The sequence below is a fragment of the Marmota monax genome, unplaced genomic scaffold (genome assembly GCF_021218885.2).
Source record: "Marmota monax isolate L192 unplaced genomic scaffold, Marmota_monax_Labrador192_F-V1.1 WCK01_AAM20220418_F8-fsc00021, whole genome shotgun sequence".
NCBI classification, from domain to species: Eukaryota; Metazoa; Chordata; class Mammalia; order Rodentia; family Sciuridae; genus Marmota; species Marmota monax.
This window is the reverse complement of record NW_026695228.1, coordinates 23,404,747-23,432,519: the sequence shown is the minus strand read 5'-3', so window position 1 is coordinate 23,432,519 and position 27,773 is coordinate 23,404,747. Positions and strand designations below refer to the sequence as shown.

The window sequence follows — 27,773 nt, the reverse complement described above, 5'->3', positions numbered from 1 at the left end:
ACTTGCTTGAATGGGGGGCCCAGCAAATTTCTGAGAAGATGCAGATAGTCAATGTCTTCGGCTTCACAGGACACATGGTCTCTCACAGTGACTCAGCTCTTCCATGAGGGTGGCAGTCACCATATATATGAAAGGAAGAGGTGTGGCTGTCTCCCAACAAAACTTTACTTATGGAGACCAAAATTTGAACTTGATGCAAAACCACAGTGAGATGCACTTCACACCCCAGAATGAACATAGAGAGGCAAAGACTGCAGAATACCCTTGAGGTAGGACCCAGAACTGCTGGTGTCTGGGGAGTAGAGAAGAGACTAGTGGTTACCAGGGCTGGACAGGGAAGAGGAAGGGTAGTAGAGATCGTCAACAGGCACAAAGTCACAGTCAGGAGGAATGCGTTCTGGTGTTCTGTTGCATTCTAGAGTCACTAAAGCTAATCAGAATGTAATTTTTTAAAATCTAGAATATTTTGGATAATCTCAGCACAAAGAAATGATATATGTTTAAAGTGATGAATGTGTCAATTACTCTAAAATGATCACTACATATTATTGACAATAGGTGTATTTAAGTAATACAAAAAGTATCATTTTTTAAAAGAAAATAAAAATATTGCTGAGGATAGGAATGGAAAATGGTCCAGCCAGTGTGGAAAACAGTTTAGCAGTTCCTCAGAAAGTTAAACATAGAATTATCATATTACACAGCAACTCCACCCCATCTGTGTGCACCCCAAAGAATAGAAAACTGGGTCTCAAATAGATGCTTGTGCACCAATGTTCATAGCACATATTTAGTGCTGAGTTGCTGAGGCTAGCTTTATACTTGCAATCCTCCTGCCTCAGCCTCCTGAGCCACTGAGACAAAGAGAAATTTATATGTTCTTAACTGAAAAAGAAAAATGAATGACAAATAAATACACCGCAATCAAGGAAACTGGAATTAATTTTTTTAAAAGAGCTAAAATTTCAAGCATTAGTTTAGGAAAAATCTACCAAATTGATTATATTCAACAGTTGTTAGACCAGGGGTGAAATGGATATTCCTATATGGTAGGCACTAGAGTAAACTTACATAGACATTTTATTCAGCAATTTGGTACCAGTTATGAAAATTTAATCTGGATATACCTAAGGCCCAGCAATCACACCTCTTTTATCTATGTCACATTAAACAATCCCATGTTCTCAGAAAGCTATTTATAAGGTTTACTGCAGTATATTTGCAAGAGTGAAAAATTTCACTACATACAAGCAGCCATCAATAAAGAATAGCAAAATGAATAGGATATATTGGTATAAATTTTAAAAACAGGATACACCTGTGCATGATATAGCTCTTATACAGATATTGAAAAGATCTCCATTATTTCCCCCCACCATAGGGCATCAATGCATTCTACTGTCGTGTATAACTAATTAAAACAAATAAAAATTAATTTAAAAACCCTCCAATACACGAAGTTGAATGGGAAAGGCAAGTTGAAATATAATCCATATGGTATTATCAAGTTAATACTTACAGTATAATATTGTATCTTTCTATAAGTGCAAGGTGAAGAGCCTGAGTTTAGGATCAATGATTTTAAACATAACAGCCCCCATTGGTAACATGAGATTTTTTTCAATAGTACATACAATTATTAATATTATTTCATTGTTACAAGAGTTGGCTTAGGGATTATAAGGGAGAAAATACAGATGAGACTTTTGCCTAGAAAACTAAGATTGGCCAGGAAGCAATACAGAATTTGGTGTAACCTGGGGATGGGGACATTCAAACTTTCAGTGTAGGGATTTGTCATTATATTCCCCATGGCATAGTAATACACTTAACAATAAAGACTGCAAAGAATAAGATGTCTACAGGTATTTGAAAGAATAGTTTAATTTTTCAAGGCAATGAACCATTTTTCTTTCAATGTGATTATGCATCATAAATACAGAAAACACAATACTAAAATTTGTAACAAACAATAGTAGTATGGGGACCAGGTGGCTCTGCGAGAACTGCCTTCTCAGACTTTCCAGGTGTGAGTGTTGGGAATGCCAAATCTTGTCTCTGGTTTGGGGACATGGTGTTTTTGGTGGAAAGGAAATAGTAAGACACAAACTTACACAGACTCACCTTCTCCCTGCCCCGGAGGAGAGTCACATGTTGGGCTGTTTGACTTCTCCTGTGCCATCTACTGAAGCCCTGAGTTCTATATTTAATCATGAGCCTTGTTTTCATGTAAGTTATACAAGTAAGTCTAGTGATAGGCAATAAATAGATAAGTCTATTCATTCTAAACCAAGGTCCTAATGGGGCAAAAAGACCAGGAGAATGATCCTTCATGCCTGAGCTTCTAATACACAGTGTCCCACCTTCCTGTCTTGAAAGATGGAAGTCATGTCCAAGGAGATCTTCAGCATGATTATTATCCATACTAAGCAAATATTTGGAAACAAACCTCTGAGTTCTGAGAAATTCACCAGGGAACTGATAGGAAGAAGAAAGCAACCAGACTGTGATTTCTTCTCTGTGGTCAACTTCGTCACGAGTCATATTTAAACAGGAAGCACTCTGAACTCTAACCAGAACCAAACGGCCACCGTCACTAGGCTGGCTGGTCTCAGCACCATGAGGAGCAGATGTCTAAGACTGGTCCACGGTAAGTGGAATCGTGACCATGTGACAGGCAAGAAAGGGAGCTAGGAGCCACCAGCAAGTCCTTTGCTTCATTTTTGACTGGTTTTCTCACTGTCCCTGTAAAGGAGAGCAGGGAGGGTATTTTTAAAAGATATCAGCTCTTTTTTAAAAAATTAAGTTCTCAAAGGAGAAATTTATTCCTAGAAAGTTACTCTTAGGGAAAACTTTGGGACTTAGCAGGGATTTGTCATTATATTCCCCACTTGCAGCAGGATTCTCCAGATGAATAAGACCAATAGGGCACTATACAGAAAGAGGGAAGGATGATTTTTTTAAGGATATGCTCATGCAGTTGTAGAGGCTGAGAAGTGCAGACTATACTGGGTATGTGGCAGGAGGAGACCAGGGAAGAGGTTGAAGAATGGAAACTAGGAAAGAGGCACAGAATCCAGACTAGGAAGAGTTGGCAAAATGGAGACCAAGAAAAGGGGTCGAATGATGGAGACCCAGGGAAGAGGTGGCAAAATGTAAACCCAGAAAAGAGGTGGAAGGATGGAGACCCAAAATGAGATGACAGGATGGACCAGGAAAGAGGTGGCAAGATGGAGACCTAGAAAAGAGGTGGTAGGATGGAGACCAGGGAAGAGGTGGCAGTATACAGACCAGAGAAAAGGTGGCAGGATGGAAAGAAGAAGAGAGATGGCAGGATGAAGATCTAAGGAACAGGGGTCAGGATGGAGACACGGGGAAGAGGTGGCAAATTGGAGACCCAGAGAAGAGGTGGCAGGATGGAGACCAGGGAAGAGGTAGCAAAATAGAGGCCCAGAGAAGAGACAGACATGAGGAAGAGGCAGCAGAATGCAGACCCAGGGCAAATGTGAAAGAATCCAGGGAAGAGGTGGAAGAATGGAGACCCAAGAAAGAGGTGGTAGGATCCAGACCAACGACGAGGTGACAAGATGGAGACAGGGAAGAAGCGGCAGAATGAAGTCCCAGAGAAGAGGAACAGGTGGAAAACAGGGAAGAGGTGTAGGATGGAGAAAGAGACCCAGGGAAGATATGGCAAGATGAAGACTCAAGGAAGAAGCGTCAAGATGGAGACCAGGAAAGAGCTGTTAGACCAGGGAGGAGGTGGCAGGATGGAGACCAGGGAGGAGGTGGCAGGATGGAGACCAGGGAGGAGGTGGCAGGATGGGGACCAGGGAGGAGGTGGCAGGATGGAGACCAGGGAGGAGCTGATGTTCCATCTCAGGTCCAGAAGCAGTCTGGGCCAGAACTCCATCCTCCTCAGGGGGCCAGTCTTGGTCTCTTAGGGCCTCCATGGGTTAGATGAGCCCACACAGGAGAGGGGATCCTGCTTTCCTTGCAGTCTTCACATTCAGTGGTGTCTCCTCTGATGAAGGCCTCACGGCAATGTTTAGAGCCTGACCAGCTGTCCAGGCAGCGCATTAGATAAACTGACCAAGAAGGAACCACCAATACCCCTAGACTTTATTTTAGGGATTGAGAACCAGACTCTCCTTGACTCCTGGCCTGTCTCTCTGTCGAACAGCAACAGGCTCATGTACCTAAGGCCCCATTGATTGAGGAGAGTCCCCAGGATGTGCCCTGGAGGGGGCAGCTGCTCAGAGGCAGGAACAGCAGGAGGAGGCCCCCAGCCTGAGCCCAGCACCTGCCCACAGCACCTTCCTGTTGGGGGGGTAATAGGGCACCACGGGTCCCAGGACAGGCCATGAGGCTGACAGTGGTGGTGGCAGGTGTGGCTCTCAGGTGCTCCAACCACAGCTGCAGGCCAGGAGGCTAGTGTGGTGTGTGTCCCAGGAAGGGGACAGGGCCAGAGCACCTGGACAGGGCCAGGTAGGGGACCTGAGAGAACAGCTGGCCCAGACCCTCCCTTCCTACACCTAAAGGTCAGCGATGGTGGTAAACACCCTGAAACACTGGGGTTTGTTCCCACATGACCCTAGAACGTGGGTGTCATCTTGTACCCACTCCACAGAAAGGGAAACTGAGGCAGGGCAGTGAGACAGTCTGCCTGTGCTCCAGGGTCTGAACCAGGGCCACCAGACTCCAGTCCCCCACCCACAGGCCAGGAGAGCCACGGCTGGAGCCCAGAGCTTGCCAGGCTCAGCCCCCTTCCCATCCCCCATACCCTCCAGGAGGCGCCACCTGGGTCCCTTTGAGGAGTAAACCAGGTCCAAGCCCAGGAGGGTCCACAGCCCCTGCCCTCCAGTGCATCACCTCCAGCCTCCTCTGCCTGCTGGGCCCCATGACCCGCCCTCTCTGTGTCACAGGGCTGCTGTGTGTCCTGCTGAGTCTCTCCAGAGCCGGAGCCTGGGACTTTCAGCGTGAGTGTGGGGGAGCAGCATGTCCACAGCCAGAGCCTGGGAGGGGCCCTGCACCCGCAGCCCAGGGAGGAGAGGCCTGAGCAGGGAGTCTCAGGGCATCTCCCCACCTCCTGGGACCTCCTCTGGGACCACATTGCCCCCTCCCAGACTCTGACCAGTCTGTGCCCACACAGCCTGTAACCCCCGGTGCCCTCTCAACTCAGAATGTGTCAACGCCACTGCCTGTCGCTGCAAGCCGGGGTTTGCCTCTTCATCTACAGAGATCTTCACTGACCCCCTGGAGATCTGTGAAGGTAAAGAGGATGGGGGAGGGGCCGAGCCACATCAGAATTTGCAGGTGCCCAGTGCCAGTGGGGTCATGGGTAATGGTCAAGGGCTGAGCCTTTGACCTCAAGGCCATCATCAAAGACAGAAAAGAGAAAGGAAAGAGTAAGATGGCAGAGAGACCAGGGAATTGCACAGAGAGGACCTGGGCCCCAGGAGTTGGTCTCAGCCTGCCCTTAGGTCTGGGAGGGTGACACTGAGCTTGTAGCCCACACACTACCTTGGCATTGTCCCCTGGAGACAATGTCCAATTGTCCAATTGTCCCCTGGGAGTGTTAGTCAGAGGACTGTGTTGAGCAGATCAGACTGTGTGGACTTCAGCAATGGCTTGGCCCAGCATAGCCTCAGCAGTGCGTCCCAGGATTCTGTGCAAAAGATACTAACTCAACATCAGACCCCAAGCTGGGGGGTCAGGTAGGGGACAGGAGTCTCTTCCCTAAGAGACCACACACCTTTGGGAGGTGACCCTTGGTCCTATTATGTTGCAGACATCAACGAATGTTTGTTGCCCCATAAAGTGTCCTGTGGATATTTTGCTGACTGCCACAATGTGCAGGGGAGCTACTACTGCACGTGCTTCCCAGGATTTGAGCTTCTTTCTGGGGCAAAAACATTCAGTAATGCGAGTGAGAACACATATCAAGGTAAGGCCCACCCTGCCCCATGCAGTTCAGGGCACCTGAGCTGATCTGGGGACAACGCCCAGTTATACTCTCAGCACCTGGACTCTGAGATGGGGCAGCTGTGCGTGCACCTGTCACCAGTGTGAGAGGCGCCGGTGGGTCAGGACACTCTGGGACCAGCTGCTTGGCCCCATTCTGATAGCTCTGCTTGTGATGATGGCCAGGGTGCTTATCAGGAAACCCTGTGGACATGTGAGATGACACAACATCATTGTTGTTTTCTGTTTAAAAAAAAATGGGAGGCACCAGTGGCCTGTGCCTGTGACCTCAGTTAGTTGGGAGGCTGGGGCAGGAGGATCACTAGAGCCCAGGAGTCCAACTCAGCCTGGGAAACAGAGAGACCCCATCCCTAGCAGGGAAAAGTGGGAGAGAGAGAGAGAAAAGAAAAAGAAAACCACAGGAAGGAGCCCCTATCTTGTAAAGCTACAAACAAAGGTAGAGGCTGGGGTGTGCTTGCCTGGCATGAGCAGGGCTCTGGGCTCCCTCCCCAGCACTGCAGAAAAACAAATCCAAAACCAGAGGTAGCTTTGCTCTTGGTTCACTGTGTGACTTCAGTCAAGTCACCTCACCTCTCTGTGCTGCAGTGTGTCCATCTGCAGAAGGGGAGTCCTGGGACTGGGCCGAAGCTCAGTGGTAGAGCACTTGTCTAGCAGGTGTGAGTCCCTGGGTCAGTCCCCAGCACCAGGGGAAGAAAGGGGGAGAGGGGAGAGTCATAAGGAAGGAAATGAGATTCAAAGGCACTGAGCAGGTCCTGGCTCCCAGAAAGTGCTGTTAGCAATGGCTTCTGAGCTGAACAGGGCCTGGGCCCCATGAGTTGTGCTCACCTGCCCTTAGGTCTGGGGTGGAGGGGAGCTTCCAGCCCACGTGCACCTCAGCATTGTTCCCTGGGTCCAGATCCAGGGGTGTCAGCCAGAGAACTGGGACAGAGGTATCCTGTGGCATCCAGGGGCCAAGGCCCTGGTTGACACAGGTGGTGCCCACTCCAGGCCACTGTCCCAGCAGCACAGAGAGGGAGGGTGGTGTGACGGCCAAGGTCAGAGGCAGGGATCAGCTCCCTGGGTCCGAAGCCTGGAATGGCCACCCGTGAGCATCATGAGATCAGCAAAACCACTTCCTCTCTTGGAGCCCTCCTTGCATCTGCCCCTAGGAGCCTGGAGCCCCAGAGATCCCATGAGGTGGTGGCTCTCAGTGGCTCATTACTGGGGAACCCAGGGAGCTGGCGGGGGGAGGCTGAGCCCAGGATGTGGGGAAATGTGGGAGTTGGTGGAAGGTCCCCTGGGGGTGCTGCACCTCATTCCCAACTGTCCCCACAAGACCACACCCCACCTCCTCCCCTCCACCTATGCCACACCTCTGCAGCCATTGCTACCAGCTAGGAACAGGGGAGGGGACTGGGATCGCCCCGTGGGAGCTTGACAAGAGCTCTAAGGGTGCATCAGCCCCTGTCCTGACCCGTCCTGCTGTTGATCCACACAGCCCGGATGAGGGGTCCCAGCAGGGCATCCTCAGGTGCAAAAATGGGTCCAGGAGACCAGAAGCCCTCCCTGCCACATCCTGACCCCAGGAATCCTCTGGGCTCCGGGAATCTTTGGCCCCTTTCTGGGACACCCAGGGCCATCTGCCATGAGCTGTCACTCACTCCTGTCTTGGGTTCTCTGAGGCTGCTGTGTTGGCCATTCACCTCAGGCCTCTGTCCTGTGGGTCCCTGTGGCACTCAAAGGGGACCTGCTTCCTGAGCATGTTCCCCTCACGTTGAGAGACCAGGAGAGATAAGATGCCAGGAAACACCCCCAGGCCTCAGCTGGGAGCTGCTTCCAGAAGCTTCCTCATTTCCTGTCTGTGGCCATCTCTGATAAGGGGGAACCTCCTCCAGGGGTGGTGACAGCAAGGCTCCCCGGAGACAAGCTGGGCACCTTGGAAAGGCTGTCAGTGTCCACCCACAGTTCTGAGTGCCACACTAGGAGCTGGGGGATTCCTGGGGACGATCAAGGGTGCATTTGTGTCACTGTGAGGAAAGGCAGGTGGGACCTGCTGGGGCCTGGGCACCTGGGGCTTTTTGTTTTCTAGTTGTTTGTTTGTTTTGGTCCTGGGGACCTAACCCTGGGGCCTTACCACTAACCACATCCCTGGCCTCCTGAGTCACTGGGATTACAGCATGTGCCACCTCACCTGCTTGAGCACCTCACTTTAGTTCTTCTTGCTGCTGCTCAGTGGCAGGGTTTTAGAAATTTTAATAAAACCTATATACCATAAAACTTATCATTTTAACCACACTCCAGTATACTAGTTCTGTGGCACTGATCCTGTTACACAGGCATCTCAGTCATCCGTCTCCAGGAATATATTCCTGGTTTTTTTTGTATTTATTTAATTGACAAATAAAAATATTGTACATATTGATCAGGTACAGAAGGATGTTTTGAAACATGCATGCCCACTGGGAAGGCTAAAGGGAGCTGATTAACATATGCAATGCCTCAGGTGCTGATTTTTGTGGTAAGAACACTTCAAATCTAATCCCTTAGTGATTTTCAAGAATATAGAACATTGGCCAGACCCAGTGGTGCACACCTGGGATCCAGCAGCTCAGGAGGCTGAGACAGGAGGATCTTAAGTTCAAAGTCAGCCTTGGCACTTAGCAAGCAAGGCCCTTAGCAATTTGGTGAAACCCTGCCTCAAAGTAAAAATTAAGAGGGCTGGGGATGTGGCTCAGTAGTAGAGTGTTCAATCCCTGGTACCAAAAATAAATAAATATGAACAATAGATCTCTTGAACTTAGCTCCTCCTACCTGAAGTTTGTGCCTTGGATGCATATCTCTCCAACCCCCTCCTGTTGCCCAGACCCCTGGGAAACACCATGCTACCCTCTCCTTCCAGGAGTTTGACTGTTCAGGTCCCACGTGGAGGTGACACCGTGTGGTATTTGTCCTTCTGTTCCTGGCTTATTTCACTTAACATATGTCCTCCAGGTTCACCTGTGTTGTTGTGATTGAGAGTTTCCTCCCTTTTTAAGGCTGAAAAGCATCCCCTTGTGGGTGGGTTTTCTGCTTATTCACTCTCCTGTGGATGGATGGACTCCTCGGTTGACTCCAGAGCTTGGCTATTGGGAATAGTGCTGCAACATGAAGCATACTCGTCTCTCTACTGATAGATAGAGGTCAGATCAATATTCTGATCTGGTTTCCTTTGCGTGCAAACCGAGAAGAAGGATTTCTGGATCCCATGCAGTTCTACTTTTAATATCTGAGGACTGTCCCCACTGCCTTCCATCACAGCGGGGCTCACTTAAGTTCCCAGCCATGGTGTGCATATTGTCCTTTGCTCTGACTTCTGGCTACCCGTGTGCACATCCGGCTTCCCCAACAGCTACCCAGCTGGTGTGAGTTGATGTTTCACTACAGTTCATTTCTAGTCCCCTGAGGATTGGCGATGGCACGGGATTTCTCCTGGGCCTCTGGGCCCTTCTCCTGTTGTCCTTTGAGAAGTGTCTGTTCAGGTCATTTGCCCATTTGCGGATGGGGTGAGCGGGTTTCTTACTGTTGAGTTGCTTGATCAAGCTCCTCATGATACTTTGCATATTGACACCTAATAAGATGCGTGGCTTGTGAGTGTGCCTCCCGTTCCCTGAGTTGTCCCTCACTCTGTCCACTGTTTCCTTTGCTTTTCAAAAGCTGTTAGTTGGCTACGATCCCCTTGGTCCGTTTGTATTTTGCTGCCTGTGCCTTGGGTCCCGTCCAAACCATCACTGACAGGCCACCGTCACGCAGCTCTCCCCTGTGCTCTCCGCTAAGCAGCTGGGCAGCTCCAATCTGACCTTCACTATTTAATCTGAGGTGATTTTTATGTGGTGTGAGGGGAGGGTCTGATGTCCTCCTGGTTGGCATGTCCAGGGTCCCAGACCTTTTACTTAAGGGTCCTTCCCATTGTGGGCTCTTGGCACCTTTATCAACAATCAGCTGGAAATACGTAGGTTTTTCTGGGCTGTCTGTTCTGCTCTGTGGCTGTGTGTGTCTGTCCCCATACAGAACCACACTGTGTTGTCACTACAGCTTTCCAGTAGATTCTGAAGTCAAGTCATGGGATGTGCCCAGTTTTGCTCTGTTTCTGAGCACCTGGCTTTATCCTCAGGTGTTAATGATGAGTGTCACTCTGGGAAGCCCTTGGCCATGATCTCCTACCCCTCACTGCTTAGGCATAAAGAGTGGCCATCACTGCCACCTTCTCCCTGAGCGTAGACCACCTGTAGGACCCCAGTGGTGCAAAGATTCCCACAGGGGAGGGTCCAGGGAATGGCTGGGCCTCCCTCTGCCACTCCAGGATGGAGACGAGATGTAGATCCCTTGCCAGGCCCCACCGTGGCACAGAATCTGAACCCACATGTCCTTGGGCTCTGCTCCAGAGAGCAGAGTGGTCCTGGGACTTCCAGAGCAGCCCGGCCTCAGGAGGTCCACCTGGGGTCTTAGGTCTGTGTGTGTCTCACAGCAGGGTCAGGCTGAGAACCAGGGTCTCTTCCCTGAGAGAAAGCACAACTTTGGGAGGTGAGCCTTTGACCCGTTATGTTGCAGACATCACCAAATGAGGGCCATGAGAGTGCCCTGTGGAAAATCTGCAGTCGGCCAGATCATACAGGGCATAATTGCTGCATGCACAGCCCAGGCTGTGTGCTCATTTCTGGAGCCAAGAATCCTTTATTAATAAGAGGAGAACAGCTGCAAGGTAGGTCCTTCCCCCACCTCCCCATCATCAGGGTTGAGGTTGCCAGACCCTTTCCTGTGACATCTAGATGGCAGAACCCTGGTTACAGGAGTGTTGCCCTGGTGTGAGGCAGATGTGCATGTTCCTATTGCCCAGCACAGTAGCAGGGTAGCATGCATGCCAGGGACCAGCTCTGCATCTGGCTGCCTGGGTCTAAAAACTGCCTGTGCCACCTGTTAGCTGCATGTTATTAGTCAAATCACTACCTCTCTTTGAACTTGGTCTACCCATCTGTATCATGAAGGTGATCATTACAGTGCCTACCTCCTGTGTCTTCCAGGAGGATTATGAAAATTACAAGTGCCTGTAAGAGAGCCTGGAACATGGTGGGTGCTGGACTCTTCTTATGTGTTTAAAAGATGAGCACATCTGCACCCATTTAAGGAGTTGCCCAGAGGGTTTGGGTCTTCCTGGAGGCCATGTCCCTGCCACTCAGAAGAAAGCTAGTTCCACACAACTTGCTCTGGTCCTTGCCATGGTCTGGCCTGACAACGTGATTCCCAGGAGGAGTAACTTCCACGCATGAGCAGGATTCGCCTCCTTCCAGGGCAAGGTGGTTAGGCAAAGAAATCTGCTTCCAGCATCCATGGGGCCAGGTGGAATCCAGCAGTGGGTGGGCAGGAGCCAGGACCCATCCATGGAGAAGATGGTAGTGCCAGGTACACAGAGGGAAAAGGGAAGGTGCATGAATGTAAGAGGTACACAGGGCTAAACTGGGGATCAAGGGGATTATGAGGACACATGGTCCCTATGGGTGCACACTGTGCCATGTGTACATACCTTGGCCAAAGTATCCAGGGGGCTGTATGGAAAGACCAGGGTCCTGGGAAAGGAACAGGGGTTCTGAAGAGGCTGTGGAGGGACCTGGGAAGCAGCAAAAACTAACTGGGGTGACATGTTTCTGCAGCCTCACAACCTGCATCAGTACAGAGAAGGCATGGGGTGCATCAGGCCTCACACACTCCTCATCACACATGCAAGTGTGTAGGTCGCTAGGTGGCAGCACCACAGCCCAGGCAGGGCACTAATGGGGGAAAAGGGGGTGGAGCTCGGATGGTGGAGAACACTGGTCCTGGCTTCAGCGGGAACCTACCCCTCGGTCTATGTCCCCAGATGTGGACGAGTGCAGCTCCGGAGAGCATAAGTGCCACCACTCCACCACCTGCACCAATACCTGTGGGTGGTACTGGTGCTACTGCCTCCCAGGCTGGGAGCCGATTCCTGGGAGCATCAATGGCATGTACAACAACATCTGCAAAGGTACCCAGCCTGCCCTGACCCCAGAACCTCCTCCACCCCACACACACCAGCGCATGCACACACATGCCCACACACATGCTCCTCCTAATGAATCACTGTCCTGTCCCTGCAGTCAAGCCCTTCTTCACTTGGCCTCTGCCTCCTGGAGTCCACAGCCAGGTGAGCCACCCCAACCAGGACACGGAGATGGGAATCCCTGGTACAGCACCCTGTCCACCAAATGAGGGCCATGAGAGAAAGGAGCTGCCTATTCCACTATTTGGCCCTGAGAATCCCACCCACCTGTGACCCACTCATCTCACCTCCCAGAGTCTCTCCTGCTTCATTGACAAAGTCAACAATCTGCAAAAGCATTTAAAGTCAGCCATGGCCAAGGACACCATCCAGGTAAGGGCAGGATCCAGGGGAAGCTGGTGGAGACCTCCCATAGAGGAAGGGGGGCAGATTTGTTCTGGGTGGGGGGAAATAGGCCCAAGCACAGTGGGGTCCTGCTCTGAGCTGGCCAGTCTCTCAGGGCAGGTGGAAGAGGACACTGGGAGCCACAAAAACTGTTGGACGCCCAGGTGCACTGTCTATACTCTTGCTCTCATCCTGGTCTTTGGGTTTTGTCATCCTTGATGGTCACGAACCAGGGCTGACCTCTGAGGAGCAAGGACCACCCAGGGAGTCCCAAACCATGCTCTCTCTATCCCCAACTGGACAATGTCTGGGTCTGTTCTCTCGGCTGAGTGGTCAAGCTTTTCGTGTGGTCCTTCTGGCCCAAGTCCAACTGCTCTGTGCCCTTATCACTCCAGGGGATCATGCAGGAGGTGGATGAGCTGCTGGAGACCCCTGGGGACCTGGAGACCCTGCCCTCCTCACAGAAGCACTGTGTGGCCACTCACCTGCTGGCAGACCTGGCAAGTGCCCTGAGACACCTGAGCAGGGGTCTGCCTGAGGGGACAGCAACCTTCAATTATTCTGCAGGCACACGTAAGTCCCTGGGTCTGCGCCAGCCCCTGTTCCTTGCCTCATCCTCTTCTGATCCCACTAGAGCTGAGTGGCCACACTGTACCTCAGCATGACTCACATAAATAAACACAACAGTGAAAAAGGCAGAAAACCACAAATCGTACACATTTAAGTAGCAAAATAGAAACAGATTCAAAAAACTAATGTGGAAGAATACAAATGAATCTTTTTTTAAGTATGCTATGTTTAATTGTGGTAAAATTAACATCACATAAAATTCACTATTTAATACCAACACTTATCATTCACCAAAAAATAAATATGTGAATAAAATCCACCAGTTCTACATTTCAGTGGAATCAAGAACCTTCACAAACTGATGAAGCCATTACCATCATTTCTAAGACATTTTTCTCTAAAATTAAACACAGTGCCTCCTCAGCTTTCATTCCTCATTCCTCCCCTCCCCCAAACCTGGCATCCACTCACCTGCTTGCTGTCTTAAAGGAGCTGCCTATTCTACAACTTGGTGTAAAGCAAAGTGTGACCTGTCCCTCTAGCCTCTTTCACCTAGAATAATGCAGTTGAGCATGGCATAGCATCACTCCATCCCTCTTCACAGTTGAGTATTATTCCATCCTATAGGTGTTGAGTTGACCCACTCAGCCACTGATGAACATTTGGGTTGGTGCTACGTTTTGGCTGTTGTAAATAGTGCTGCAAAGATACTGTTATATAAGTGTTGTTTGAATAACTATTTGCAGTTCTTGGAGTACCTACCAAGAACTTGCTAGGTACCATGGTAATTCTGGGTTCAATTTTGGGGGGAACCACGAGACTGTTTGCAAAGTTGCTATATTACTGTATTTTACACCAGAGGGTGCAAAACCATGGAAAAAAGTGTTATTTCTGATTAATTTGGTTTTATCACAGCCATTCTAGTGAATGTGAGGAGATGTCTCATAGCCGGTTTGAGTTGCATCTCCCTGATGACTGGTGATGGTTAGCATCTTTTCATGTGCCTCTGGCCATTTGTGTATTTTTTTGGAGAAATGAATGTTCAGTTCCTTTGTGCATTTGTGATTGGGTTGGTCCTTTGAGTTGTATGAGCTTTTCATCTACTTTGACAGGAGACCATTATGATATATGCAACTTGGAAATGGTTTCTCCATCCTATGGATTATATTTTCATCTCTGTGATAATCGTTTCACTTTAAAGTCAGATGTTTTGAATTGTGAGGACATCTACTTTATCTACTTTCTCCTTCATTGCTGTACATTCAGTGTCATATATAAAAATCCATTGCCAAATCCAATGTCCTCTTATGGGCTTCAGTTCTTAGATTGAGGCCTTTGTTCTATTTTGAGTTAATCTGTGTGTGTGTGTGAGGTAGGGTCCCTCTTCCTTCTTTTTTCTTGGATATCCAGTAATCCCTCATCAATCATTGAAGAGACTGTTCTTATGCCCATTCAATAGTCTTGGTCCCCAGGCTGAAAAACCAATTGACTTCAGAGGTGTAGGTTTATTTCTGGGCTCACCTTTCCCTCTGTCTTCATGCCAGTACCACTCTGTTTTGAGCTCCTCTCATTGGCCTTCAGTTCTGAAATCAGGAAGTGTGAGTCCTCCCCCTTTGTTGCTCTTTTCAGCCACACTTTAACTACTTGGATCTCTTGCAATTCCGTGTTAGTTTTCAAGTGAGTTTTACATTTAAGCAAATTATAATGTTAATGGGCTGTTGGGACATTGATAGGATGACATTGACCCTGTAGATCTCTTTGGAGAATGTCTCCATCATACCAATATAATGTTTCCCAATCCATGAACATGAGGTGTTCATGTTAGGGTCTCCTTTCAAAACCCTCTCCAGTTCTCTAAGGGCAAGTCCTGAGTTTCTTAGTTAAATTGATTCATAATATTTTGTTACAGATTGTGTTCATAAGCAATAAAGTCTCTTATTTTCTTTTCTTGTGATGTATTTATCTGGTTTGGGCATCAGAGTAATATTGGCCTCCAGGAATTACCAGGTGGTGTCCCTCTTCTGTTATTTGAAAGAGTTTAAAAAGTTGTCATTCTTCCCTATATTGTTGGTGAATTTCACAATCAAAACCATTTGATTTCAGATGTTCATTTAGGAGGTTTTTCATTATTGCTTCAATCCCTTTACCCATGATAGGTCTCTTCAGATTTTCTACTTCTTCTAGAGTCACTTTTAATAGTTTCTGCATCCCTAAGAATTTGTCCATTTCATCTACGTTTTCTAATTTATTGGTGCAAAATTGCTCCTACTGTTACAATTCTTCATAACTTCATATTTCATATACAAATGTGTATGCACTCATGTACACACACAATATATATATATATACATATATATGAAATCTGAGGTTACAAAATATTATATACATATATATGTGTCTTTATATACACTTGAATATATGTGTGATTATAGTAAAGGAGAAGTTCAACAAATACATGTATATCATGAGACGTACATATACATATACAATATTCACATATACACATATATATTCCTAACATAATTCTTCTTATTCCTACACCTCATAGAACTGTCTGTAAAAGTGCAGAATCGAGGAGATGGCAATGTCACCTTGAGTCTGAATCAGGCAAAGATGCAGCTGAACTGGAATCTGGCACAGAAATCTGCTCACAGAGGTAACATCTGAGATGGGAAAAGGTGGGATGTCCATCTTTACACAAGTACCATACTGTTTGGAAGAGGCCGCAGGGTGGGAAAGATGCCCAAGGATGTGAAAAAATACAGAATTAAACACTAAAGGGTGATGTGGATGGGAAAAGGTCACTAGAAGAGCGTCCAAAGGGGCGGTTCTGGGGAGTGATGAGGCCACATTCTGTTGAGTGCACGTGTGAATGTGGAGCAGCAAGTCCCACTATTATGTATCATTATAATACAACAATTCAAAAGGAGGAGGGGCCATCTAAGGAGGAGGCCCTGGAGGAGACCCTGAGACTCACCCATGGCCTCGTCCTGCAGGCCCTTCTGTGGTGGGTTTGGTCTCCACCCCAGGGATGGACAAGCTACTGGCTGAGGCTCCCCTGGTCCTGGAGCCTGAGAAGCAGGTGGCTCCGCATTGGACATATGAGGACTTGCTGCCGAGAGTCTCACCTGTCCTGCTCTCAGATGTCATCTCAGTCTCTTTGAGCAACAAGGACACCCAGAACCTCAACTGGCCAGTTACGTTCACCTTCTCCCATCCTGTGAGTGTGCAGGTGTGGGGGGGACCATGGTGTGGGAAGAGCCCCAGATCCAGGCACACTCTTGTTGTCTGTCTTAAAATTGAGGTTCGGTGGGACTCCCTACAGGTGCCCCCCATCCAGGAAATTCAGCCCTTCCCAAGCCAGCCCTAAGGGGTCAGTATCTCCAGGCACAAAAAGACCAGCTCACACCTCTGTTCTGTTCCTACAGCTGGTGACCTCTGAGCCAAAGCAGGAATCTCTCTGTGTCCTTTGGGACCATGGCCAGAATGGATGTGGTCATTGGGCCACTGCAGGCTGCAAGACATTGGGCACCAGAGATGGCAGCACCACCTGCCGCTGTACCCACCTCAGCAGCCATGCAATCCTTAGGGCCAGCTACAACGTGCAGGTGAGAGGCTGCCTTCATCATTGACTGCTGCAAAACAGATTTATTCAAATGTCGCTGTTCAAATAAAACAAATTTGTTATCTCACAATTCTGTGGATCAGCAACCCAGCACACAGGGGATAGGTTCCTTGCACATGATCTCTCAAGGCTGAAATGATCACATTGGTCAGGACTGCAGTCTTACCTGGGACTCACGGCCCTTCTCCCATCTCCCTGGTTGCAGGAAGAATACAGTTCCCTTCCCTTAGCAGCTTTCAGCAGGGGACCACACTCCCTTTCTACGAGTCACCCACATTTCTTCTCATATGACCTCTTGTAGGCCTTCTTCACCAAGCCTCTGCCCCCTGAAGTCAACAGCAAGGTGAGCCACCCCAGCCAGGACAGGGAGGTGGGAATCATGGCATGGCCCAGCATCCACCCCTTGGCCCTGAGTTTCCCATCCACCCATGACCCCTCATGTCACCTCCCCAGAGTCTCTCCCACTTCTTTGACAAAGTCAACAATCTGCACAGAGATTTCAAGCCAGCTGTGGCCAAGGACATCATCCAGGTAAGGGCAGGATCCAGGGGAAACAGGGGGAGACCTCCCATAGAGGGAGGTGGGGAAGCTTTGGTCTTGGGGGAAGGGAGACAGGCCCCAGCACAGTGGGGTCCAACTCTGAGCTGGCCACCCTCCCAGGGCAATTAGAAGAGGACACAGGTAGCCACACACACTGTTGGACTCCCCCATGCACTATCTGTACTCTTGCTCTCATTCTGGTCTTTGGGTTTTGTCATCCTTGACAGTCACGAACCAGGGCTGACCTCTGATGAGCAAGGGCCACCCAAGGAGTCCCAAACCATGCTCTCTCTATCCCCAACTGGACAGTGTCTGGGTCTGCTCTCTAGGGCTGAGTGGTCAAGCTTTTCGTGTGGTCCTTCTGGCCCAAGTCCACCTGCTCTGTGCCCCCATCCCTCCAGGGGATCATGCAGGAGATGGACAAGCTGCTGGAGACCCCTGGGGACCTGGAGACCCTGCCCCCCTCACAGAAGCACTGTGTGGCCACTTACCTACTGACAGGCCTGGGGAGTGCCCTGAGAAACCTGAGCAGGGGTCTGCCTGAGGGGACATCAACCTTCAATTATTCTGCAGGCACACGTAAGTCCCTGGGTCTGCGCCAGCCCCTGTTCCTAGCCTCATCCTCTTCTGATCCCACTAGAGCTGAGTGGCCACACTGTACCTCAGCATGACTCCCATAAATAATCACAACAGTGCAAAAGGCAGAAAACCACAAATAGCTCACATTTAGGTAGCAAATAAAAACAGATTCAAAAAACTAATGTGGAAGAATACAAATGAATCTTTTTTAAGTATGCTTTGTTTCATTGTGGTAAAATTCACATAACATAAAATTCACCATTTAAGTTCATCACTTATCATTCACCAAAAAATAAAATACGTAAATAAAATTTACTTGTTCTACATTTCAGTGGAATCAAGGACATTCACAAATTGATGCAGCCATCACCTCCATTTCTAAGACATTTTTCTCCAATATTAAATATAGTGCGTCCTCAGCTTTCATCCCTAATTCCTCCCCTCCCCCAAACCTGGCATCCACTCACCTGCTTGCTGTCTTAAAGTAGCTGCCTATTCTACAACTTAGTGTAAAGCAAAGTGTGACCTGTTCCTCTAGCTTCTTTCACCTAGAATAATGCAGTTGAGCATGGCATAGCATCACTCCATCCCTCTTCACAATTGAGTATTATTCCATCCTATAGGTGTTGAGTTGACCCACTCAGCCACTGATGAACATTTGGGTTGGTTCCACCTTTTGGCTGTTGTAAATACTGCTGCAAAGATATTGATGTATAAGTGTTTGTTTGAATAATTATTTGCAGTTCTTGGAGTATCTACCAAAGAGTAGACTTGCTAGGTACCATGGTAATTCTGGGTTCAATTTTGGGGGGAACCACGAGACTGTTTGCAAAGTGGCTGTATTACTGTATATTATACCAGAGGGGTGCAAAGCCTTGGAAAAGAGTGTTACTTCTGATTAATTTGTTTTTATCACGTCTGTTCTAGTGCATGTGAGGCGATGTCTCATTGCCAGTCTGAGTTGCATCTCCCTGTTGACTGGTGATGGTTAGCATCTTTTCATGTGCCTCTGGCCATTTGTGTATCTTTTTGGAGAAATGTCTGTTCAGATCCTTTGTGCATTTGTGATTGGGTTGGTCCTTTGGTTCTTGAGTCATAAGAACTTTTCATCTATTTTGACAGTAGACCATTATAAGACGTGCAACTTGGAAATGCTTTCTCCATCCTATAGATTATATTTACACATCTGTGATAATCTTTTCACTTTAATGTCATATGTTTTCAATTTTGAGGAAGTCTACTTTATATACTTTCTCCTCCTTCATTGTTGTACAGTCAGTGTCATATCTAACAATCCATTGCCAAATCCAAGGTCCTCTTATGGGCTTCAGTACTTAGATTGAGGCCTTTCTTCTATTTTGAGTCAATCTGTGTGTGTGGTGTGAGGTAGGGGTCCCTATTCCTTCTTTTTCCTTGGATATCCAGTAATCCCTCATCAATCATTGAAGAGACTGTTCTTATGCCCATTCAATAGTCTTGGTCCCCTGGCTAAAAACCAATTGACTTCAGAGGTGTTGGTTTATGTCTGGGCTCACCTTTCCCTCTGTGTTCATGCCAGTACCACTCTGCTTTGGGCTCCTCTCATTGGCCATCAGTTCTGAAATCAGGAGTGTGAGTCCTCCCCCTTTGTTGCTCTTTTCAACCACACTTTAACTACTTGGAACTCTTACAATTCCGTGTTAGTTTTCAAGTGAGTTTTCCATTTAAGCAAATTATAATAATGGACTGTTGGGACATTGATAGGATGACATTGACCATGTAGATCTCTTTGGAGAATGTCTCAATCTTACCAATATAATGTTTCCCAATCCATGAACATGAGGTGTTCATGTTAGGGTCTCCTTTCAAAACCCTCTCCAGTTCTCTAAGGACAAGTCCTGAGTTTCTTAGTTAAATTGATTCCTAATATTTTGTTATAGATTGTGTTCATAAGCAATAAAGTCTCTTATTTTCTTTTCTTGTGATGTATTTATCTGGTTTGGGCATCAGAGTAATATTGGCCTCCAGGAATTACCAGGTGGTGTCCTCTCTTCTGTTATTTGAAAGAGTTTAAAAAGTTGTCATTCTTCCCTATATTGTTGGTTAATATCACAATCAAAACCATTTGATTTCAGATGTTCATTTAGGAGGTTTTTCATTATTGCTTCAATCCCTTTACCCGTGATAGTTCTCTTCAGATTTTCTACTTCTTCTTGAGTCAGTTTTAGTAGTTTCTGCATCCCTAAGAATTTGTCCATTTCATCTAAGTTTTCTAATTTGTTGGTGCAAAATTGCTCCTACTGTTATAATTCTTCATAACTTCATATTTCATATACATGTGTGTATGTACTTACATGTATACACAACACATATATATATATGAAATCTGAGGTTACAAAATATTATATACATATATATGTGTCTTTATATACACTTGAATATATGTGTGATTATAGTACATGGGAAGTTAAACAAATACGTGTATATCATGTGACATATGTGTACATATATTATATTCACTTACACATATATATTCCTAACATAACTCTTCTTATTCCTATAACTCATAGAACTGTCCGTAAAAGTGCAGGAGCAAGGAGATGGTAATGTCACCTTGAGTCTGAATCAGGCAAAGATGCAGCTGAACTGGAATCTGGCACAGGAATCTGGTCACAGAGGTAATATCTGGGATAGGGAGAAGGTGGATGTCCACCTTACACCAGTACCATACTGTTTGGAAGAGGCATCAGGGTGGGAAAAGATACCCAAAGATGTGAAAAAATACAGAATTAAAGACTAAAGGGTAATGTGGGTGGGAAGAGGTCACTAGAAGAGTGTCCAAAGGGGAGGTTCTGGGGAGTGATGAGGCCACATTCTGTTGTGTGCACGTGTGAATGTGGAGCAGCAAGTCCCACTATTATGTATCATTATAATACAACAATTCAAAAGGAGGAGAGGCCATCTAAGGAGGAGGCCCTGGCGGAGACCCTGAGACTCACCCATGGCCTTGTCCTGCAGGCCCTTCTGTGGTGGGCTTGGTCTCCACCCCAGGGATGGACAAGCTACTGGCTGAGGCTCCCCTGGTCCTGGAGCCTGAGAAGCAGGTGGCTCCCCATGGGACATATGAGGACTTGCTGCCGAGAGTCTCACCTGTCCTGCTCTCAGATGTCATCTCAGTCTTTTTGAGCAGCAACAACACCCAGAACCTCAGCTCGCCAGTTACCTTCACCTTCTCCCATGCTGTGAGTGTGGGGTGGGGGGGACCATGGTGTGGGAAGGTCCCCAGGCCCAGGCACATCCTTGTTGTCTGTCTTAAACTTGAGGTTCAGAGGGACTCCCCCAGGTGCCCCCCATCCAGGAAATTCAGCCCTTCCAAAGCAGCACTAAGGGGTCAGTATCTCCAAGTACAAAAAGACCAGCTCACATCTCTGTTCTGTTCCTATAGCTGGTGACCTCTGAGCCAAAGCGTGAAGTTCTCTGTGTCTTTTGGGACCATGGCCAGAATGGATGTGGTCATTGGGCCACTGCAGGCTGCAAAACATTGGGCACCAGAGATGGCAGTACCACCTGCCATTGTACCCACCTCAGCAGCCATGCAATCCTCATGGCCAGCTATGATGTGCAGGTGAGAGGCTGCCTTCTGCATGGATTGCTACAAAACAGATTTATGCAAATGTCACTGCTCAAGTAAAACAAATTTGTTATCTCACATTTCTGTGGGTCAGCATCCCAGTGCAGGGGGGGGATAGGTTCCTTGCACATGATCTCTCAAGGCTGAAATGATCGCATTGACCAGGGCTGCAGATTCACCTGGGACTCATGGCCCTCCTCCCAGCTCCCTGGTTGCAGGAAGAATACAGTTCCCTTCCCTTAGCAGCTTTCAGCAGGGGACCACACTCCCTTCCTAAAAGCCACCCACATTTCTTCTCATATGACCTCTTGTAGGCCTTCTTCACCAGGCCTCTGCCCCCTGAAGTCAAAAGCAAGGTGAGCACCCCAGCCAGGACAAGGAGGTGGGAATCCCTGGGGCAGCACCCTGTCAACCCCTTTACATTGAGCTTCCCACCCACCCATGACCTCTCCCCTTCTCACCTCCCCAGAGTCTCTCCCATTTCTTTGACAAAGTTAACAATCTGCACAGGGATTTCAAGCCAGTTGTGGCCAACGACACCATCCAGGTAAGGGCAGGATGCAGGGAAGCAGGTGGAAACCTCCCACAGAAGGAGGGGGGCATCGTTGGTCTGGGAGAAGGGGAACAGGCCCAAGCACAGTGAAATCCTGTTCTGAGCTGGCCACTCTCCCAGGGCAGGTGGAAAAGGACACTGGGATCCACACACACTGTTGGATGCCCATGGGCACTGTCAGTCCTCTTGCTCTCATCCTGGTCTTTGTCATTCTTGACAGTCACGAACCAGGGCTGACCTCTGATGAGTAAGGTCCACCTAGGGAGTCTCAAACCATGCTCACTATCCCCAACTGGACAGTATCTGGTCTGCTCTCTGGAGCTGAGTTGTCAAGCTCTTTGTGTGGTGCTTCTGGTCCTTGTCCACCTGCTCTGTGCCCTTATCCCTCCAGGGGATCATGCAGGAGGTGGATGAGCTGCTGGAGACCCCTGGGGACCTGGAGACCCTGCCTCCCTCACAGAAGCACAATGTGGCCACTCACCTGCTGACAGGTCTGGAGAGTACCCTGACTCACCTGAGCAGGGGTCTGCCTGAGGGGACATCAACCTTCAATTATTCTGCAGGCACACGTAAGTCCCTGGGTCTGCGCCAGCCCCTGTTCCTTGCCTCATCCTCTTCTGATCCCACTAGAGCTGAGTGGCCACACTGTACCTCAACGTAACTCACATAAATAATCACAACAGTGAAAAAGACAGAAAACCAAAAATAGTACACATGTAGGTAGCAAAATAGAAATAGATTCAGAAAACTAATGTGGAAGAATACAAATGAATCTTTTTTAAGTATGCTTTGTTTCATTGTGGTAAAATTCACATAACATAAAATTCACCATTTAAGTTCACCATTTATCATTCACCAAAAAATAAAATATATAAATAAAATCCACCAGTTCGACATTTCAAGAACATTCACACCTGCCGTTGGAATCAAGAACATTCACAAACTGATGCAGCCATCACCTTCATTTCTAAGACATTTTTCTCCAAAATCAAACACAGTGCCTCCTCGGCTTTCATCCCTCATTCCTCCCCCCCACCCCAACCCTGGCATCCACTCACCTGCTTGCTGTCTTAATGGAGCTGCCTATTCCACCATTTAGTAAAAAGCAATCATACAAAGTGTGACCTGTCCCTCTAGCTTCTTTCACCTAGAATAATGCTTTTGTAATCAGAGTTTAGAAAGAATTCATGTTCATTCTTCCCTATATGGTTAGTGAAATTCAGCCATATGAATTTGGTGAAAATCTGATCTCTCATGTTCATGTAGGAGGTTTTTCACTATTGATTCAATCTCTTTACCCATTATAGGTCTCTTCAAGTTTTCCACTTCTTCTTGAGTCAGTTTTGATAGTTTCTGTGACCCTCAGAATGTGTCCATTTCATCTCAGTTATCTAATATGTTGGTGCACAATTGCTCCTATGGTTAAAATTCTTCACAACTTCAGATTTCATACAATGTATGTATACACACATATGTATATACAACACACACATATATATACACATATATATTTAAAATCTGAAATTACAAAGGATTATATACATATATGTATGTGTACACTTATGTATCTATATATACACATACATATACATGTGTGTGGTTATAGTGAATTGGAAGTTACACATAGGTCCTTGATATATGTGATATACACATGTAGATATTCAATATCCACTATACACATATATATTCCTAACATAACTCTTCTTCTTCCCATGACTCATAGAACTGTCCCTAGAGGTACAGAAACACGGAGTTTGCAATGTCACCTTGAGTCTGAATCAGGCAAAGATGCAGCTGAACTGGAATCTGGCACAGGAATCTTATTACACAGGTAACATCTGAGATGGGGAGAAGGTGGATGTCCACCTTACACCAGTACCATACTGTTTGGAAGAGGTTTCAGGGTGGGAAAAGATACCCAAGGATGTGAAAAAATACAGAATTAAAGACTAAAGGGTGATGTGGGTGGGAAGAGGTCACTAGAAGAGCGTCCAAAGGGGAGGTTTTGGGGAGTGATGAGGCCACATTCTGTTGAGTGCACGTGTGAATGTGGAGCAGCAAGTCCCACTATTATGTATCATTATAATACAACAATTCAAAAGGAGCAGAGGCCATCTAAGGAGGAGGCCCTGGCGGAGACCCTGAGACTCACCCATGGCCTCGTCCTGCAGGCCCTTCTGTGGTGGGCTTGGTCTCCACCCCAGGGATGGCCAAGCTGCTGGACGAGGCTCCCCTGGTCCTGGAGCCTGAGAAGCAGGTGGCTCCCCAAGGGACACACAAGGACTTGCTGCCAACAGTCTCGTCTGTCCTGCTCTCAGATGTGATCTCAGCCTTTTTGAGCAGCAACAACACCCAGAACCTCAGCTCATCAGTTACCTTCACCTTCTCCCATCCTGTGAGTGGGGGGTGGGGAGACCATGGTGTGGGAAGAGCCCCAGGCCCAGGCACACCCTCGTTGTCCTCTTAACCTTGAGGTTCAGGGGGACTCCCCACAGGTGCACCCCACACAGGAAAGCCAACCCTTCCTGGGTCAGCATCTCTGAGCGCAGGAAGACCAGCTCACACCCCTGTCCTGTTACTACAGCCAGTGACCCTTGCACCAAGGCACAAGGTGCTCTGTGTCTTCTGGGACCACAGCCAGAATGGGAGTCACTGGACCACTGCAGGCTGCAGGACAGTGAGCACCGGAGGTGGCAGCACCACCTGCCACTGTACCCACCTCAGCAGCTTTGCAGTCCTCATGGTCCACTACCATGTGCAGGTGAGAGGCTGCCTTCAGCATTGATTGCTGCAAAACACACTTATGCAAATGTCGCTGCTGAAGTAAAACAAATTTGTTCCCTTGCGGTTTCTGTGGGTCAGCAACCCAGCACAGGGGGATGAGTTCCTTGTACAGGTTCTAAAAGACTGACAAGATCATATCATTCAGGGCCGCAGTCTCTTCTGTGTCTTGCAGCCCTCCTCCAGCTCCCTGGTTGCAGGCAGAGTTCAGTTCCCTTCTCTTAGCAGCTGTCAGGGGGGACCACACTCAGTTCCTAAGAGCCACCCACATTTCCTCTCCTATGACCCCTGGTTGGCCTTCTCACAAAATGCTCCTATCTGAAAACCAGCATGAAAATGTCCCTTATATAGAATCCCTCTCAAGTTTTGAATCTGTTTTCCCAGGAAGAACCAGATATTTAAAGCAATTGCTTGATTACACCAGATCAGGAGAATAAACTCCCTAATCTAAAAGTCAACAGATCGAGTCCTAAATTCCACCTGCAAAATCCCTCTACAGCAACACCTAGTCTATCAGAGAATTTAATAATTAGGAGAAGGTTTGTGTAACAGCAGGGGTGGACATATGAAGACCAAGTTAGAATTCTACTTACCACCAGGGTCTGTAAGTCAACCATGGTCGGGTTCCAGGTTTACAAAAAAGGAAGGTCTGGTGAAGGTGGAGGTCAGAGGGGGTCAGGGGAGTCAGAGAGGATGGCTGGACTGGGGGCTGTTTACCTCCTCCTCCTATATCCAAATGAGTGGACACTTCTGCTTCCCCAGATTCAGACTCTTAGGTGAGCTCACATTATGGGTATTTACTGTGAACACCCTGTGACTATGAGCATGACAAAGGTCTCAGCCAAGAGCTTTTTATATATTATAGAAATTAGATTTTATCTTTACATCAGATGATCTCAAAATTCAGCACATGTTAATATCACTTGGAGGACCGTTTATTTTTAAGTGCTTTCTTAGGAAACAATTTCAATTTTTTGATACATTTCAAGAACAAAAAATAGAAGAAATAGATCAGATACTTGGTTAAAGGAAGAAAAATTAATGATGATAGTAACTTAAAATTTACACTTTCCCACCTATTTCTCCAAGTCCTCTTAAAACCATGAGGAAATGAAAAGAGAACACACCACACCATTACTCTTTACCCAGAGGCATCATTTTGAAAGTTTTGCCTCTGTTTCATTTATCAGGTGTCATTCTTTCCCTCTGGTCCTCCCCTGTCCTGCCTCCTAATTTCCCAATTTTGTATTTACATCAGGGTCTTAAATGTAGCATGCACAAATGTCACCTGCAGGGTTTGTACTTTGTTTTCAAACATTTTCTTGGGAAACCATTTCAAATTTACAGATATGTTGCAAAAACAAAATCCCACAAACAACACCTGTGTGCACGTGATTCAGATGCGCCTGCTTTGAAATTTTACCATTGAACATTTCCATTTGAACATTTCCCCTCCCTCTTTCCTCTTCTCTCCTCTTCCCCTCAATTACACTGAAATAGATGGTGGGCTTTTAAATATCCTCATGGCTTTAAGATGACTTTCAGAAAGAAATGGGGGAAAGGTGAACTTTAAGCTACTGTTATCATTAATTTTATTTTTAACCAAGTATCTAATTCTAACTACACAGGGATTTGTGGTCAGTAAGGAACAGGCAGAGCTGGATTGAGGCCAGTGATGTCTGGGATGGGAGGTTAATGCCTGGACACTGAGGTGCAGGTTCTGCCCTGTGGCCTTGTGGGACAGGGACAGAGGGACACTCAGCAAGGGATTCACACACACTTACATAACAACATGCCGCCTTACTGTGCCCCAAAGTCAGGAATCCCAGTCTCCTCCTTGACTAAGGACTCTACACATCTGGGTTCTTCTAGCCACTTACCTGCTCCATTCAGAAAACCTAACAGTCCAACCTTCTGAACCTGGAGCCCCATCAGCTTCACACCTGGACCCAGTCCCTCCATTCCTGAATCTGCTGCACCAAATAACAGATAGCGGAGGGGTTCCTACCCCAGAGAAGGGCACGTGGCTGTGAAGGCTCCTCCCTCTGCCCCAGGACAAGGACCCTGTGCTGGACTTCATCACCTGCGTGGGGCTGGGCGTGTCGCTGCTGTGCCTGGTCCTGGCGGCCCTCACCTTCCTCCTGTGCAGAGCCATCCAGAACACCAGCACCTCCCTGCACCTGCAGCTCTCGCTCTGCCTCCTGCTGGCCCACCTGCTCTTCCTCACGGCCATCGACAGAACCCAGCACAAGGTACCCAGGTGTCCCTGCCCCACCCGCCCAGGGGTGCTGAACTCAGGAGCCAGGCTGCCCCGGCTCCTAATCAAACAGCCTGGGCCCCAGGGAAGTCCAGAGGTGGTCAAATGCCCATTTCACGTTGACGGATTCAACGAGAAAACGAATCCTCTTTACAACTCCATCACCTACATCTCTTGTTGCTTAGCAACAGGGCTTGCATCCTGGGGAAGTTCCTTCATTAGGGGACCCTTAGGATGAACTGACGCAAACTCTAGATGGCATCCGTCAATCACTGGACGTGGCCTCCTGATTCACTCAGGAGACACGAAGGAGGCGACGGGGCTGGCGTCACGCGGCACCCCGTTTCACAGCAGACATTTTTTACCAGGAGAAAAAAGAGGTTCTACTGAATTTTTAATTTGGTTAATCAAGTCCTTCGTTTTCAGAATTTCTATTTGGTTCATTTTTAGAATCTGTCTTTAGTGAAATTTTCTTCCACTTCCTGTATCTTCTCCAAATTCATTCCTTACATATTCTTTAAGCTCTTTCAACATTTTAACTAGGGGCTTTCTAAATTCTTCTCCAACATTTCCTCTGCTGTCGTGCCTACAGAGTTGGTTGTTGCAGTGCTGTGGGCTGTGTGGTTTGCTCCCTTGCTCTTTCCTGCTGCTTGTAGGTCTGCCCACCTTCTGGGTTGATTATCTTCTCTGCTTTGATGCACTCTTCTGTCTCTTAAGAGCCTGGGGATGGGTGAATATCCAGCTACTGACACTGTCATTCAATGTGTATCCTCAGCTGTTCCCAGGATCAACACAATTTCTAGAAGATACTAAACCCTGTGAACTACAGTCATTTCTAAAATAATGTTAAAATCATAGTGC

At 47.6% G+C, this 27,773-nt stretch overlaps 1 protein-coding gene across 1 annotated transcript in view; it reads left to right on the top strand.

The window, feature by feature from the left end:
* The first annotated feature begins 4,897 nt into the window (after positions 1 to 4,897).
* The window catches only part of LOC124087678 (adhesion G protein-coupled receptor E2-like), a 28,159-nt gene continuing 5,283 nt past the window's right edge, over positions 4,898 to 27,773 (top strand). The window contains exons 1-11 of the mRNA XM_058576589.1: positions 4,898 to 4,976; positions 5,150 to 5,269; positions 5,789 to 5,944; positions 11,852 to 11,998; positions 12,111 to 12,157; positions 17,046 to 17,123; positions 17,534 to 17,711; positions 20,261 to 20,368; positions 20,709 to 20,938; positions 21,151 to 21,315; positions 26,710 to 26,907. Of these exons, the coding sequence (XP_058432572.1) occupies positions 4,898 to 4,976; positions 5,150 to 5,269; positions 5,789 to 5,944; positions 11,852 to 11,998; positions 12,111 to 12,157; positions 17,046 to 17,123; positions 17,534 to 17,711; positions 20,261 to 20,368; positions 20,709 to 20,938; positions 21,151 to 21,315; positions 26,710 to 26,907 (1,506 nt within the window). The remainder of the gene's footprint in view (positions 4,977 to 5,149; positions 5,270 to 5,788; positions 5,945 to 11,851; positions 11,999 to 12,110; positions 12,158 to 17,045; positions 17,124 to 17,533; positions 17,712 to 20,260; positions 20,369 to 20,708; positions 20,939 to 21,150; positions 21,316 to 26,709; positions 26,908 to 27,773) is intronic.